At 39.2% G+C, this 16298-nt stretch overlaps 1 protein-coding gene across 2 annotated transcripts; it reads left to right on the top strand.

The window, feature by feature from the left end:
* Nucleotides 1–289: 289 nt before the first annotated feature.
* On the top strand, nucleotides 290–12202 carry LOC114479084 (myosin-7-like). 2 transcript variants are annotated; one of them, XM_028472543.1, is made up of 37 exons: nucleotides 290–490; nucleotides 1795–1938; nucleotides 2933–3089; nucleotides 3172–3199; nucleotides 3292–3397; nucleotides 3581–3673; nucleotides 3768–3831; nucleotides 3920–4018; nucleotides 4133–4236; nucleotides 4369–4507; nucleotides 4587–4705; nucleotides 4808–4957; nucleotides 5046–5216; nucleotides 5306–5615; nucleotides 5700–5776; nucleotides 5867–6072; nucleotides 6141–6264; nucleotides 6377–6513; nucleotides 6610–6865; nucleotides 6938–7180; nucleotides 7258–7434; nucleotides 7826–7971; nucleotides 8114–8204; nucleotides 8302–8691; nucleotides 8765–8891; nucleotides 8962–9080; nucleotides 9159–9355; nucleotides 9431–9614; nucleotides 9888–10053; nucleotides 10148–10272; nucleotides 10387–10695; nucleotides 10779–10982; nucleotides 11057–11353; nucleotides 11417–11521; nucleotides 11606–11701; nucleotides 11798–11932; nucleotides 12146–12202. In XM_028472543.1, exons 1-37 carry the CDS (start codon nucleotides 290–292, stop codon nucleotides 12164–12166), a joined length of 5817 nt encoding a protein of 1938 aa, XP_028328344.1. In that variant the 3' UTR covers nucleotides 12167–12202. The 2 variants fall into 2 exon arrangements, with proteins under 2 accessions (XP_028328344.1, XP_028328343.1); XM_028472542.1 differs by having other exon boundaries at nucleotides 5697–5776; nucleotides 12146–12166.
* The last annotated feature ends 4096 nt before the right edge of the window (nucleotides 12203–16298 follow it).

The following is a 16298-nucleotide window of genomic DNA, read 5'->3' on the forward strand; positions in this document are numbered from 1 at the left end:
ATTTCATATGCACACTGATTAATTTAAGGTAATCATTTTCTAACAGATATAGATTTACAGATTTAAATGGCATAATATTGAACAAAATCTAAAAATCCTTCAATAGTTTCTTCTGCTTACCCTTTTCAGGTGAATTACTCAATTCTACTGTGAAGTCAGACCTCACTTATTCCAACTCGGACTCATCCGTAAGTACTGTTACCTTTAACTTAAAAACATAAAAAAGATAAATACAGTCTAGTGATATTTTTAATCGTCACTGCATGCACATATTTGCAGAGTCAGAGTGATGGGCGATGCAGAGATGTCTGTGTTTGGGAATGCGGCCCAATACCTGAGGAAGTCAGAGAAGGAGCGAATGGAGGCATCCACGCGTACCTTTGATATAAAGAAGGAATGCTTTGTGCCCGATCCGGTGGAGGAGTTTGTGAAGGCAACCATCATAAGCCGAGATGGAGACAAAGTTACTGTGGAGACACAGAATGGAAAGGTATGAATGAATGTCAGCAGTCAGACTCTAAACTGTAAGTTAGGGTCAGTTAAGGTTGAACCTGACTCAGATGAACGTAATGCAGCAATAGCAACAGTAAATTATATCAGTGTTATCTTCTACTTAAATAATAATAGTAAATGTCCCCACTAAGGGATCAATAGAGCTATCTATCTATCTATTTATCTACTTCAGGGATATCAAACCCGTATTTGCTTAGGGGCCATTTATAGAGCCGAATGCTCTCAAGAGGGCCACAGATTTTTGGTGGAGGGAAAAAAACAACAACAATTTCAACAATTTTCTGCCATATCTAGCAATTCGACATATAACTGAGAAACCTAAATATAATACAATAATGACAGCAGGGTTTTTTGAGAGGACTGGAACGTTCTTTAGACAATTTCGATTAGAAGAGACTGTAGTTGTGTGATAATGGCACAAAGAAATTGCTTGCCCGTGCAAATATTGAGGAGTTTCATTGAATTGGTGAGTTTGAGGGAACTGCGATATCTAATAATAATAATAATAATAATACATTTTATTTAGAAAGCGCTTTCACAGGTGCTCAGAGAAACTTGACAAAGATGAGACGTCAGTGAAATAAAATAAGAATAGAAGAAACATAATAAAAGACATACATAAAAGAAGAACATAAAAAAAACATTAAAAACAACACAGAAAAAAACAGACATTTAAAGCTAATTTGAAAAAGGCGTGTTTTGAGCTGGGATCTGAAGGTTGGGAGGTCAGTACAGTGTCTGATGGAATTTGCGAGTGAGTTCCAGAGGGAGGGGGCAGCGATGGAGAAGAGCTTGGCGCTTGGTCCATGTAGGTGGTGAGAGGAAATTTCCATCAGATAACTGGAGGTTGCGGGAAGGGGTGTGGTGGTGGAGCTTGTCTGACAGGTAGGAGGGGGCCTTGTTGTTAAGTGCGTTGTGGGTGAGGAGAATGATTCTGATGTGTGATGGGAAGCCATTGTGGGTTTAGGAGGACAGGGGGGATGTGGTATCAAGAGCGGGTGTTGTAGTGGCAGGTGACGAAGTTCTGGATATATCAAAGATTATCTACATCTTAATTATTTGGTAATTTACACAATGATTCATGTTTTCTCAGCCATTTTTACTGTAAAAACACCAGATTTGGTCCACAACCCTTGAGTTGGACACATGTGCTCTACTTGATCAATCTTTTGCACTTAAAACCAGTTGAACTTAAAAATAAAATGTAACAAGCTGATAACATAATCAATACATGTTTGGTTTGTGAATAAAAAAGGATTTCTTCCTTTTTCTTCTTTTCAGACTTTGACAGTCAAGGACACACAGGTTCTGCAACAGAACCCGCCAAAGTTTGACAAGATAGAAGACATGGCCATGCTGACCTTTCTCCATGAGCCCGCTGTGCTGTTTAATCTCAAAGAGCGTTATGCAGCATGGATGATCTACGTGAGTGAACTGTGCTGGATCCTTTAACCAATGTGACCTTTCTAGAAACTATTAAACTACTGACAGATATTACGGACACAGAAAACCTGCAAAATTATAATATTCAGCCATAAAGGGGGAATTAAATGCAGCACTTTGAAGCTGTGAGTCAGTGCATTTCCCTCTATTCCACTGAGCATTTTTCAGATAAAATCAGCAAAAAAAAAATGAAACGATTTCACTCTATGAATTATCTATAAAGGGAGTTCATGCTTCTGCACTGATATATGCATAGATAGGATTTCATGCCACTAAACAAGTCTGTGTCAAAACAATAACTAAAACCTCTGCAGCCCAAAAAATTGAAACATATGTTGATTGTATCTAAACAACAAAAACATAACATTTTATACTGTAAACAATTAGTGCTTGTTATATTTCACAACGCTAATAGGGAGTTTTTGCTGCAGCATGAAGTCAAAGAAGAAACAAAAAAATAGAGAATAATCTATTGCAGTGTTTCTCAAATGGGGGTACGTGAAAGTGAAAAATTAACAAATGAAACAATTAAACATAAGTTTGTTTTTAGTTAAAAATGATATTCATATAATTGATGATGGAAAAGATCTTGATTAGAAAATGAACTGAAAATACAAGGTCCCACATCAGGTGGAAGACGACTGGAAATGATAGAAACTATAGAAATAAATCTATCCAGAAGACACTAAATACTGTTTAATTCCACTTATTTACAATGAGATTCTTCACTCATTCATTCAATCATTATGCTCTATAGTGTTTTTTTCATAGAGTTCTGAGCAAAAAAATGTTGTAGGTGGACATAAGGGGCTACTTGGATTTAGAAATAAAAGTTCGAGAACCACTGGTTTGTTGCATTGTGCAAACTTGAGATTATAAAACAAAGGAATGCAGACAGAGTGATATGACACAACAGACCAGACTTGACATCGACTCATTGTTATTTATGCCATTGTGCATCTTTTTGTGTTATCAGACCTACTCTGGGCTGTTCTGTGTGACTGTCAACCCCTACAAGTGGCTGCCAGTCTATGACAAGGAGGTGGTTGTTGCCTACAGGGGAAAGAAGAGGAGTGAAGCTCCTCCTCACATCTTCTCTATTTCTGACAACGCCTACCAGTACATGCTGGCAGGTACACATCCTATTATGAATAGGTTTCATTCAAACATTAAGCTAGTTTTAAACTATCATCTGATGAACTTGCTTTTTGGCAGACCGGGAAAACCAATCAATCCTGATCACGTATGTAAAGCCTCAGAGATAACACAAATACAGTGAAGTTATAATGTATGTGTAAAGATTGAAAATTGTGATTTATTTAACTGTAATTTCAGTGGAGAATCTGGTGCAGGAAAAACTGTCAACACAAAGAGGGTCATCCAGTATTTTGCAAGTATTGCAGCTGGAAGTTCAAAGAAAGACGCTGCTGCAAAAGACAAGGTAATTAAAAACATAAAAAACAAAATTCTTCTACTATTTAAAAGTTATTAAAACAGTTCATTCAACTCAGTTCCAACTAAAACATCAACGCAGTATCACTGTTTACCAACAGAGGACAGCAAAGTCGCTTTGAGTAGTTTAAAGTTAATGATAGCCTTGGCAAACATGTTGTTTCTGTGACAGGGAACCCTGGAGGATCAAATCATTCAGGCTAACCCTGCTCTGGAGGCTTTTGGTAATGCTAAGACCATCAGGAATGACAACTCCTCCAGATTTGTGAGTGTCTGCACATTTTGCAGGTTTTGAAAATGAATATAAAGCAAGAAACATGATTATAAATGAAGATAGATTTTTATTAACTGTTTTACAGGGAAAATTCATTCGAATTCATTTTGACACCAGAGGGAAATTAGCCTCTGCTGATATTGAAACATGTAAGACTACTTTTTATAACTTTTTTTTTTTCATTTTAAAGAAGAAAAACACCAGATCTTTTCACCTGCTCTTATTTGTATTTATCAGACCTTTTAGAGAAGTCTCGAGTAATCTTCCAGCTCAGAGCTGAGAGAGATTACCACATTTTTTACCAGATTCTGTCTAACAAGAAACCTGAACTCCTAGGTGAGCACACAAAAGAAGACTAAAAATACCAAAAGGCTGTTTTTAGCTAAAGACTTTGAAGTGACGTGACCACCTGTCTGACCTTGTTGTGTGCTTCCTGTGTGTGGCCTTTAGAGATGCTGCTGATCACAAACAATCCATATGACTACAGCTTCATCTCTCAGGGGGAAACCCAAGTGGCCTCAATCGATGATGCAGAGGAACTGATGGCGACAGATGTCAGGCTCTTTATTTTACATTCACAAACAGCTCTAGATGACTTTATTATACCAAGATAGATTCTAAATCACTAATAACAGTTGTAGAAGTATATGTTCCGGTTGTGTTTTGTATCTTCTGATTGACTGCAGAATGCCTTTGATGTTTTGGGCTTCACTCAAGAAGAAAAAAACTCAGTGTACAAGCTGACTGGTGCCATCATGCACCACGGTAATATGAAATTCAAGTTGCGGCCTCGGGAGGAGCAGGCAGAGGCTGACGGCACTGAAGGTTAGACGCTGCAGTTTGGCCAAATTTCATTAAGGAAACACATGAAGATTCACACAATAAACCATCTAAATTTCTTCAGATGCTGACAAAGTAGCATATCTGATGGGCCTGAACTCTGCTGACCTCATCAAAGGTCTGTGTCACCCAAGAGTCAAAGTAGGAAACGAGTGGGTCACCAAGGGACAAAATGTCGCCCAAGTAAAGAGGAACCCGAAACTGTTTTTCTATAATTCTCTAAAACTTGCAATGAAATACTCTCTCCTATTAAGTATTGTACAAAGTTTCTGTTGTATTTCACAGGTGAATTATTCCGTTGGAGCTTTATCCAAATCTGTGTACGAGAAGATGTTTTTATGGATGGTGGTGAGAATCAACCAGTCCTTGGAGACCAAACAGCCTCGTCAGTACTTCATTGGTGTGCTGGATATCGCTGGGTTTGAGATCTTTGATGTGAGTCATTTGATTTTAGACATATAAAAACAAATAAAATCTTATATGACTAGTTATTAAATACATGTGTCTTATTGTTTTTCAACAGTTCAACACCTTTGAGCAGCTCTGCATCAACTTCACCAATGAAAAACTGCAGCAGTTCTTCAACCACCACATGTTTGTGCTGGAGCAAGAAGAATACAAGAAAGAAGGCATTGAATGGACTTTCATTGATTTTGGTATGGATCTTCAGGCCTGTATTGACCTGATTGAGAAAGTAAGAATATAGGATATTACAATACAATAAAAAAAAAAAAAAAAATGATATTCTGATAAAACAAACAAAAAACTTTTTCCCACTTTTAGCCTATGGGCATCATGTCCATCCTTGAAGAGGAGTGCATGTTCCCCAAAGCCTCTGACACCACCTTCAAAGCCAAGCTTTATGATAATCATCTGGGAAAATCAGGAAACTTCCAAAAGCCCAGAATCATCAAAGGAAAACCAGAGGCTCATTTTGCCCTGATGCACTACGCTGGGACTGTTGATTATAACATCAACAACTGGTTGGTAAAAAACAAAGACCCTCTGAATGAGACTGTCGTCGGGCTCTACCAGAAGTCAAACCTTAAGCTGCTCAATACACTCTTTGCAAACTATGCAGGAGCTGATTCAGGTAACCTACGTTATTATTTCTATATTTAAAATAAGTAAGGTTTTGTTATGTTGTCACAATGATTCATAACTTTTCTAAAAGCAGTGGGCGAAGCTGCTGAAGGTCAAAAAGGGAAGAAAAAGAAGGGATCATCATTTCAGACCGTGTCTGCTCTCCACAGGGTAGAGTGAAAAGCTTTTTTCAGGTTGATTGAATTTAAAATAAAAAATAATTTGATGATTCATCAAACCTTATACCTTTAAATCATAAAGGAGAACTTAAACAAGTTAATGACCAACTTGAGGTCCACTCACCCTCACTTTGTGCGCTGCATCATCCCGAATGAGACCAAGACTCCTGGGGCCATGGAGAACCCTCTGGTGATGCACCAGCTGCGCTGTAACGGTGTGCTGGAAGGCATCAGGATCTGCAGGAAGGGATTCCCCAATAGGATCCTTTATGGAGATTTCAAACAGAGGTATTTGCATGTTTAAGACACAAAATGCATGGATTTTAAATACTGACATCATGCCTTTCAATGTTCAGATATCGAATCCTGAATCCTGCTGCCATCCCAGAAGGCCAGTTCATTGACAGCAGGAAGGGGGCTGAGAAACTTCTTGGGTCTTTAGATATTGACCACAACCAATACAAGTTTGGACATACCAAGGTATTCCTTTCATATTTTTCTTTTCCAATACAAACAGAATTGTTGAAAAATTATAGGTAATTGTTAGCAGGAAATTGCAACCAAAGTGAAAACCATGTAATTCTATTGTTAGGTATTCTTTAAAGCTGGACTGCTAGGCCTCCTCGAGGAGATGAGAGATGAACGTCTCTCTAAAATAATTACTGCAATTCAAGCCAGGTCCCGTGGCCTTTTGTCTCGCATTGAATATCAGAAGATGGTTGAACGCAGGTATATCTTAACAAAAATCACAGAGCAATGAGACTAATATTGTCAGAAGGTATTTAAACATTGAAAAACTGTATTTTTCCTCCCAAATTTCTCTAGAGATGCCTTATTAGTAATCCAGTGGAACATCCGCTCCTTCATGGGGGTCAAGAATTGGCCCTGGATGAAACTGTTCTTTAAGATCAAACCCCTGTTGCGCTCTGCTGAGGCAGAAAAGGAGATGGCCAACATTAAGGAGGAATTCCTGAAGCTAAAAGAGGCTTATGCAAAATCTGAAGCTCGGAGAAAAGAGCTGGAGGAGAAAATGGTCTCTCTTCTTCAAGAGAAAAATGACCTGCAACTCCAAGTCCAGGCTGTAAGACTTGCACAAAAGCTATATTTTCAATACAGCAGAAGTTATGATTTCAGCATATTAAATGTTTAACAGGAGCAAGACAATCTTTGTGATGCAGAAGAAAGATGTGAGGGGTTGATCAAAAATAAAATCCAACTGGAAGCTAAAGCTAAAGAGCTGACAGAAAGACTGGAAGATGAGGAGGAGATTAATGCTGAATTAACAGCTAAAAAGAGAAAACTGGAGGACGAATGCTCAGAACTGAAAAAGGACATTGATGATTTGGAGTTGACTTTGGCAAAAGTGGAGAAAGAGAAGCATGCCACAGAGAACAAGGTGAGGCAAACATTTGTCTGTTTGAGGCATTGTGACTTTATGAGACTTAAAGTGACATGATTTATTGTGGCTCTCAGGTTAAAAACCTGGTTGAGGAAATGGCTGGTCTGGATGAAATCATTGCTAAGCTAACCAAAGAGAAGAAAGCCTTACAGGAGGCTCATCAGCAAACACTGGATGACCTACAGAGTGAAGAAGACAAAGTCAACACTCTGACAAAGCTCAAGGCTAAGTTGGAGCAACAAGTAGATGATGTAAGAATTTACTACAAAAAATTAAATCAACTCTGGCCTCTGACAATCAGTTGCAGATCAAGAATACATTTAGAAAGAGTAATCATTTTTTTCCACAATATGTGGCAAACTAACTTAATTGATAGGATAAAACTGACTGATTATTAATTAAGAAATCAAACAATAGTTTAATCACTTTTTGATTGGTATGCAATCTCTGTCTCTCTATATACATATATTTCAAATTCCTAAGTCAGTCCCAAAATCAAATAATGAAAGTTCTTTATGTACTTATTGACCTCTTAGTCCACCTTTAGCACTCATGGGAACATGGGACAGACTTGGGGAGACACCGGCTTGAATTATAAATGTGTGCATAATATATACTCATATATCATATATTTATTTAAAGCTTGAAGGATCTCTAGAACAAGAGAAAAAAATCCGGATGGATCTTGAGCGAGCTAAGAGAAAGCTGGAGGGAGATTTAAAGTTGACCCAGGAGTCCGTAATGGACCTGGAAAATGACAAACAACAGCTGGAAGAGCACCTAAAGAAGTATGTATTCAGTCTCATTATCCATCTATCTATCTATCTATCTATCTATCTATCTATCTATCTATCTATCTATCTATCTATCTATCTATCTACTGTATCTAATAACTTTCTTAACTCAACACATACAATCCAAATATTACAGAAAAGACTTTGAGATCAGCCAGCTGAACAGCAAAATTGAAGATGAACAGGCCATAATCCTTCAACTTCAGAAGAAGCTGAAAGAACTCCACGTAAAAAACAAACAAACACACTGGCAATATTACATTTAAATAGGTTGATTACTGTTTTCAAAGTTCTAACACATTCAAACTTGCTCTTCGGCCATAGGCTCGTGTTGAGGAGCTGGAGGAAGAGCTCGAAGCAGAGCGAGCTGCCCGAGCTAAGGTGGAGAAGCAGAGAGCAGACTTGACCAGAGAGTTGGAGGAGATCAGTGAAAGGCTGGAAGAGGCTGGAGGAGCAACAAGTGCTCAGATCGAGATGAACAAGAAGAGGGAAGCCGAATTTCAGAAGCTCCGCAGAGACCTTGAAGAGGCTACTCTGGCACATGAAGCCACTGCAGCCACACTGAGGAAGAAACAGGCCGACAGCGTTGCTGACCTTGGAGAGCAGATAGACAACCTGCAGAGAGTCAAACAGAAACTGGAGAAAGAGAAGAGTGAGCTCAGACTTGAGCTGGATGATGTGGTCTCCAATATGGAACATATCGTCAAGTCAAAGGTAAATAAGAAATACTGGCAGCCCTTTTATTGACAATTGTTGAATACTTAAAAAGTTCTCACTTCATTTGAAGACTATTTTGGAGAAGACGTGCAGAACTTTGGAGGATCAGAACAATGAGTACAGAATCAAATGTGACGAATACCAAAGATCCCTTAATGACTTCACAACTAGCAAAGCGAAGGTTCAAGCCGAGAATGGTTTGTATCCTAATTTTTGTACCTCATGAACAGGACACACTTAAAATATTAAAAACTGTCATCACTTCAGATGAACTTTCAAGGCAGATGGAAGAAAAAGAATCTCTCATCTCTCAACTGACGAGAGGCAAGAATTCCTACAATCAGCAACTTGAAGATATTAAGAGACAGCTTGATGAGGAAATAAAAGTATGATACACAAAAAATAAGGTTGGCTACAGACTACAAATTCAGATCTACAAAAAAAAATCCTTCATATTTAAACAGGCCAAGAATGCATTAGCCCATGCACTGCAGTCTGCTCGTCATGACTGCGATCTTCTCAGAGAGCAGTATGAGGAGGAGCAGGAGGCCAAGGGTGAACTGCAGAGAGGCATGTCCAAAGCCAACACTGAGGTGGCTCAGTGGAGAACCAAGTACGAAACTGATGCCATCCAGAGGACTGAAGAACTGGAGGAGGCCAAGTGAGTTTCTGGTAATTTGACTGAAATTTACAAACTGTTAAGATACAAACCCCAAATTTGTATCTCATAAATCAGGAAGAAGCTGGCTCAGCGTCTGCAGGATGCAGAAGAGGCTGTTGAAGCTGTACATGCTAAATGTTCCTCTTTGGAGAAGACCAAACACAGACTCCAGAATGAGATTGAAGATCTCATGGTGGATGTGGAGAGGTCTAATGCTGCTGCTGCTGCTCTGGACAAGAAGCAAAGAAACTTTGATAAAGTATGACATATCAAAAAACAGGCAAAACATAATAATCACCTCTCCATTACCTCCAAATCTTATACCTGTATTAGCCTTGAAGGCCAAATATTTACTCACTACTACAAACTACTGCAATAATTGAAGCAGTATTTAACTTGCCCTCTGCAAAAATTGGTGTAAATCATTTTAAACCAACAACATGTCCTTAAAAAGTACAATAATTTTAGTTGTGATTTGAGGTAAAATCAAGAAAAGCAATTTATCACCCCTTTCAATATCTTGTTTATTTAGGTCCTTTCTGAATGGAAGCAGAAATATGAGGAGTGCCAATGTGAGCTGGAGAGCTCCCAAAAGGAGGCTAGGACTCTGAGCACAGAGCTCTTCAAACTGAAGAACTCTTACGAGGAAGCTATTGAACATCTGGAGACCTTGAAGAGAGAGAACAAAAATCTCCAGGGTATGTCTTAAGTCTAAATATAAATTAGGCAACCTTTGGGGTTACCATTTACATTGTAGGGCAATAACTTGTAAAATGCTATTTTGTTGCACAGAGGAAATTTCTGACCTCACTGAGCAACTTGGAGAGGGAGGAAAAGCCATTCATGAAATGGAAAAGGCCAGAAAACAACTGGACCAAGAAAAGGGTGAGGTTCAGTTGGCCCTTGAAGAAGCCGAGGTAAACCTAAGCCTAATTGAATATTTATTCAATTTCAGAAAATCTCTAAAAAATGATTCTGTAGTGAATTAAAACAAATATTTATCTTTAATAAAATTCTCTTATTGGTTATAGGCTTCTCTCGAGCACGAGGAAGGCAAGATTTTGAGAGCTCAGCTTGAATTCAATCAAATCAAAGCTGACATCGAACGCAAACTTTCTGAGAAAGATGAAGAGATGGAGCAGATCAAGAGGAACCAGCAGAGAACAATTGACACCCTGCAGAGCTCCCTGGAGGCTGAATGTCGGAGCAGGAACGAGGCTTTGCGCCTGAAAAAGAAGATGGAAGGAGATCTCAACGAGATGGAGATCCAGCTGAGCAAAGCCAACAGGCAGGCGGCCGAGGCCCAGAAGCAGCTTAAGGCTGTTCATGCACATCTGAAGGTGCTAAAGGGAAATTAGTCTATTTAGCTTTGGTTTGTGGAAGGTATATTACTTTGATATTTAAAAGTCCAATCTTTTTTCAGGATGCTCAACTTCAGCTTGATGACGCCCTCAGAGCAAATGATGATCTGAAAGAGAACATGGCCATGGTTGATCGACGTAACACCTTGCTTCAGGCCGAAGTGGAAGAACTTCGAGCTTCACTGGAGCAAACTGAGCGAAGCCGCAAACTTGCTGATCAAGAGCTGCTGGATGTAACTGAGAGAGTGCAGTTACTGCACTCACAGGTATGATCAACCCTAACAATTATCTTTATTTAAGATACTACAAAACACATTTGTCTGTTTTAACTGCTTTGCAGAACACCAGTTTGATTAACCAAAAGAAGAAGTTGGAGTCGGATACAGTCCAGCTTCAGACTGAAGTGGAAGAAGCAGTGCAGGAGTGCAGAAATGCAGAGGAAAAAGCCAAGAAGGCCATCACTGACGCTGCTATGATGGCAGAGGAGCTGAAGAAAGAGCAGGACACCAGCTCTCACCTGGAGCGCATGAAGAAGAACATGGAGCAAACTATTAAAGACCTGCAGCATCGTCTGGATGAGGCTGAGCAGATCGCCATGAAGGGCGGCAAGAAGCAGATTCAGAAGCTGGAGAGCAGGGTGAGTGTTGCACATATACTTGCAGAAAATAGATTGACACGCGGCTTTAATGCTTTGGTCCAGGTGAGGGAGCTTGAAAGTGAAGTTGAAATGGAGCAGAAGAGAAGCACTGAAGCAGTTAAGGGCGCTCGTAAATATGAACGCCGCATCAAGGAACTTACCTACCAGGTCTGCGTTTTTTTTTCTGGTTTCATTAGCCTGTAGGTGGAAATAGAAAAAAAGAAACTGAATTTACAATTTAATTTTACACAGACTGAGGAGGACCGCAAGAATATTGCCAGACTCCAAGATTTGGTGGATAAGCTGCAGCTGAAAGTCAAAGCCTATAAGCGATCAGCTGAGGAGGCTGTGAGTGTTGTGTTATATGATGTAAAAAATAGCAAAATACCCGATGCCTTTTCCTTTATTAATAAATAGACAATGCTTTTTTGTCCCTTTAACCAGGAGGAACAGGCTAATACTCATCTTAGCAAATTCCGTAAACTGCAGCATGAGATGGATGAAGCAGAAGAAAGAGCTGATATAGCTGAGACACAGGTCAACAAGTTGCGAGCAAAGAGCCGTGATGTTGGCTCAAAGGTAGGAAGCATGCATTCAGCGTCCAATCAGTGCTGTCCTTTGGTGTCTTTATTTGACTTCTCAGAAGCGCTGCCTTTTCCCCTTATTTGCTAAAAATCCATTTTTGCTGCACTTCAGTGTACATTGGTCTATGACTGATTACACTACGCAATACTAATAATTCAAAGCCCTAACAGCTTTTTCTCATTTTCTCTTCTTTCCTGGCTGAAACAGAAAGGCTTTGATGAGGAGTGAAGCTTTGGGGCCTGCTGAAAGCCTTTAATGTGTTGCCTAATGTAGATCCCTGCAATTATAATCTCTCACAAGCTGTAGTGGTAATAAAATCAAGCTGGAGCACAAAATGGTTTTCTTGGTTGTTTTTGATCTGTCTTATATTTGTTTTCGCCACTATTCTCTTGATGTGGAATGATTCTTCAACGCTCCAGAAAAAAATAAAAGCTACATCTCAAAATGGCTAAAAGTATGGATTATAGATGTTAAAGTAAGTATCTGAAACAAAATTACTGTACGTGTACACACTCTAGTATTCTGATCTAAAAGTGTGGACTTTGTGACACAGGTCAAAGCTCAACAAACTAGATTTGTCCTTGTTTTCTAATTCTGTATTCTTGGTGTCTTGGTCTTGAAAGCATTTATGGATTGTCTTTGTTGTTTCCCACCTGCTTCACGGATTACTCTGCTTGTAACAAGAAGCTATTTAAGTCACTTGCTGCCTCCCCATCAGCTCCTACCAGTCTGGCTATTGTTCTGAGGCTGGGTGCCATTAAAGTTAGACAAACTTAGACACAATTGATCCTCCGCAAACATTGTCTTGCCAATACATAAAGCAGCTGGTCATCCTCTCACAGTTGGACATTATATAAGTAAATAAAGTGTTTATTAGATTTGTAATGATATGTACGTTCCTTTTTTATATGTTTACATATTGATATAACAATATTTCATACAAACATTATCAGAGCAATTAACAAAAATAAGAATATGAATTATCATGCGTTTACTCACACAAGCTCAGTGGAAAACAGGCAATCTCTGCTAAGAAAGACCAGTACTTTGAGATTTGGCCCTTGTCAATAACCCAGGGATGGGCCTTTTACTTAAATAATTAAAATTATTCCTTTCTATACCCTTTCAAGCATAATGAAAATTATTTTATATAAAATGTTGAGAGATACCAATACAAAAGTTAAATTACCCACCCGTCAAAAAACAAGAAACAAAACTTTAACACTAATTATCTGACATTCCAGATCTTTGCCTCTGTTTTTATGTTATGTCTGTCTCTACTGGAGACAAATTAATACTTTGAGACAGGAGTCTGAATGACAGGAACCCCCTTACTTTGGGAGCCCCATGCCTTCTCTTATTATTGTACATGTCATGTCCTTTACTCGCTGTGCAGACAAGCAGGTATCTGTGCTAATAGAAGAACGTTCACACCTCTGCTTAAAGAGGTGTAAAACAAGCAATGTGTGAGAGATTGTCAGTAGAATTAATGGGATATTTGACTTCATAGCTATAAAACGAGCAACAAAAAATGGATTAATTAGGAACCTGTCAACTAATTCAAAACTAATTTGCTTCCAAAATTACTCTATTGATAGTGATTTAATACTAAACCTGCAAAGTGCTTTTCTCTGACCCTGTAAAAGGTGTAAATGTGTCAAATATGTACCATTGACAAGATTGTCAGGGTTAATGTGTGAAAGGATAAATGGGTTTTAATAAATTTGCTGCCATGACTGGAAATGGGAGTTGTATCAAAGTCTTAAATGTGCAAAACCTACAAGCTTAGAAAATCCAAAAATGAAGTGAATCTGCTATTTCACGAGTCACAACTGCCCGTGAATGCATCGCAGCTGTGAGCCATTGCTGAATGGCTGTGCTGCGTGTGCCACACAGCCAATCAGCACTGGCTCAGGCTCACATCGGCATTAGCTTTTTTCTTTACACAAACTGAACTCTACGTTGAACGTAAAGTGTGACACCGTTGGGTTGGGTTGGGGCGGGTTCTGAAAATAGAGGCAGCAGCTCGGGGCGGTGCGGGTAAGATTTTGCCATACATGCGGGGCCCTGCGGGTTGGAAAAATCCTGGCCTGCACATTACTAGTGCATGCTCACAGCTCCCACACCCCGTAGGAAATTCAGGGACGTTCTGATGGGCATGGCACTGAGCCTGAACAATGTGCTACTCTCATGTCTCCTGCTCCTGGGAGGAGCGTATTGAACAGTTCGGTAAAATACCGAATACTGTTGCATCCCTAGTATTCAAAGTTTTAATCTTTTCACATTAACTTTTGGAATATATAGTGTTGGATAATAGTTCATTAAGAAATAGTGCTTCATCTAAAATTAAAAAAGGTCATTTAATGTTCATCATGTAGCTAATCAGTAATCAGTCAATCGCTGATTAGCAATAAAAACACAATAAACCTAACCCAACAATAAAAATCAATTGCTGGATTCACAATAACAAAGTAGAAAGGCAAAAGACTATGAATGGATAACGGTATATGTTTGAAACAATCTGAAAGCAGTAAGTTTATGACCTTTTATTGCAGATAAAACCCGAACCAAGAGGTGTTGACTGTCTCATTCCTTTCATGACTGAAGCCCAGAGACACGTGGCTGAGTGTGCCTTCTCAACTTCCTTACACAGCGTACTTTTTATTAATTATATGTGTTGACAGCATGTGACAATGTTACATAAACAAAGCATTTAAATCTTGTTTTGTTTAATGAGAAGACGTCTGACCTCCCAGGTTGGCGTTGTGGTCACTTGGTCCTCAGAGTCCTGGAATCTCTCACTTCCATTTGGCACCCTGACGCCAGCTGTCACTAACATGGCCTGGGAAGTTATCAGAATGGAAATAATCTCAGCACTTGTCAGCAGCTGTTGACCTTCCTTTTATCTCTTGACCTTTCAAGAAGTTGGTGGTGGCCATTGTTCGTCCAATTGGTAATAAATGTAACTGTTGTGTAACTTGAACCAATTATTATGTGCTAAAACTGTTGAACATTTGCTTCATTTCCCTATTCTTTCGTTAAAGGAAAATATTACACTGCTTTTGAAATATGTTTTTGTACAACGTGATCTATGAATAGAGGCAATTTTAAAAAAGAGCACAAGTGACAAAAAAACAATAATTTCTCATCTTATAGAGGTTTGAGTGAGTCGGCACAATGCTTGAGAAATTACTTGCCAATCTTTAAGTAATGTATATCAGACAAATACGATTTTGCTTTGGTAAAGTAAATTAAAGCATTAATTCTTCTGTCAACCTTGCAGGGTGGCTGGGGTGGTGTCATTTCCTCAAGGAACAGTAAACAAGTATCAAGTCCTGGATGCAACAAAAAGTGAAAAATAGCATAACTAGCAAGTCTGCAGAGATTAATTTTTTGTGTGTGTGACAACCCTGAAAAAGTTAAGTGGCCTCTAGAAATTCTCCACAAGGACCCACAGCCTGAGTAAAATGCAATGTTTTGGTCCAAAAGCAATCCTCCAAAAAAGACCCTCAATGAAATGGTCTAAAGCACATAACTAAAACTTACACATATAGTAAAGTTATACAGGGAAGTGTCATTATATAGTCAATGTTTTGATGCCTTTTCTGCTTGTATGGGGACTTACATTTACTGACTGGAATAATGCTTGTCTTTGGGAATACAGTGGAGAAAGACTCCAAGAGTCATTTTACCTTTGTCCCAAAGGTGATGAGAGGAAAGCTCCTGAAATCCACTTGCACATTTTCTGTGCTGGTAAAATATCAAGGCTTGATCGGGAAACAAACTAATATCGGTAAATCTGCGTCCTACCTTTACGTACTATTTGTCGTTTGTCTGAAATGCATGTCCCCTTTTTGAGAGGAAGTTTTTTCAGAGGGATCAGAGTTATGGTTTGAGTTAAACTCCATAATGTAACTCAAGGCTGCTCGGCTCAGACTCCAAATGAGACGACAAATTTAAACAGAAGCCTGAGAGGTGACTGGTGGTTGGATGCACTAATCCCTAAGAGGATATTTATGAGAGAGATCTCAGCGGGGGGCCTCAACTGCTGATCCTCGAAGCAGAATCCTCAAATCCTCCGTGGCTGTTCTTCTCCGTCAGTGCCGGGTTCATAGCAAGAATTTCACACTGTTATCTTTGTCCTCAAAGACACACAATGCCTTGTCAACAGGACTAGGACCAAGGGGTTTGCTTTCACTAGTTGCTGTAGTTATCTGCTATTGTCTACAGAGAAGGCTTCTGCACTGACCTTGGCATCTCATAGGGATATATCCCTCAGACCTCTATTAGTGTGTCATCATCGCTGGCTCTCTGTGAATCTCGGGCACGTCACCTGTGGCAGGCCTCAGTCTGTGTTGCC

Source organism: Gouania willdenowi, chromosome 17 (assembly GCF_900634775.1).
Source record: "Gouania willdenowi chromosome 17, fGouWil2.1, whole genome shotgun sequence".
NCBI classification, from domain to species: Eukaryota; Metazoa; Chordata; class Actinopteri; order Blenniiformes; family Gobiesocidae; genus Gouania; species Gouania willdenowi.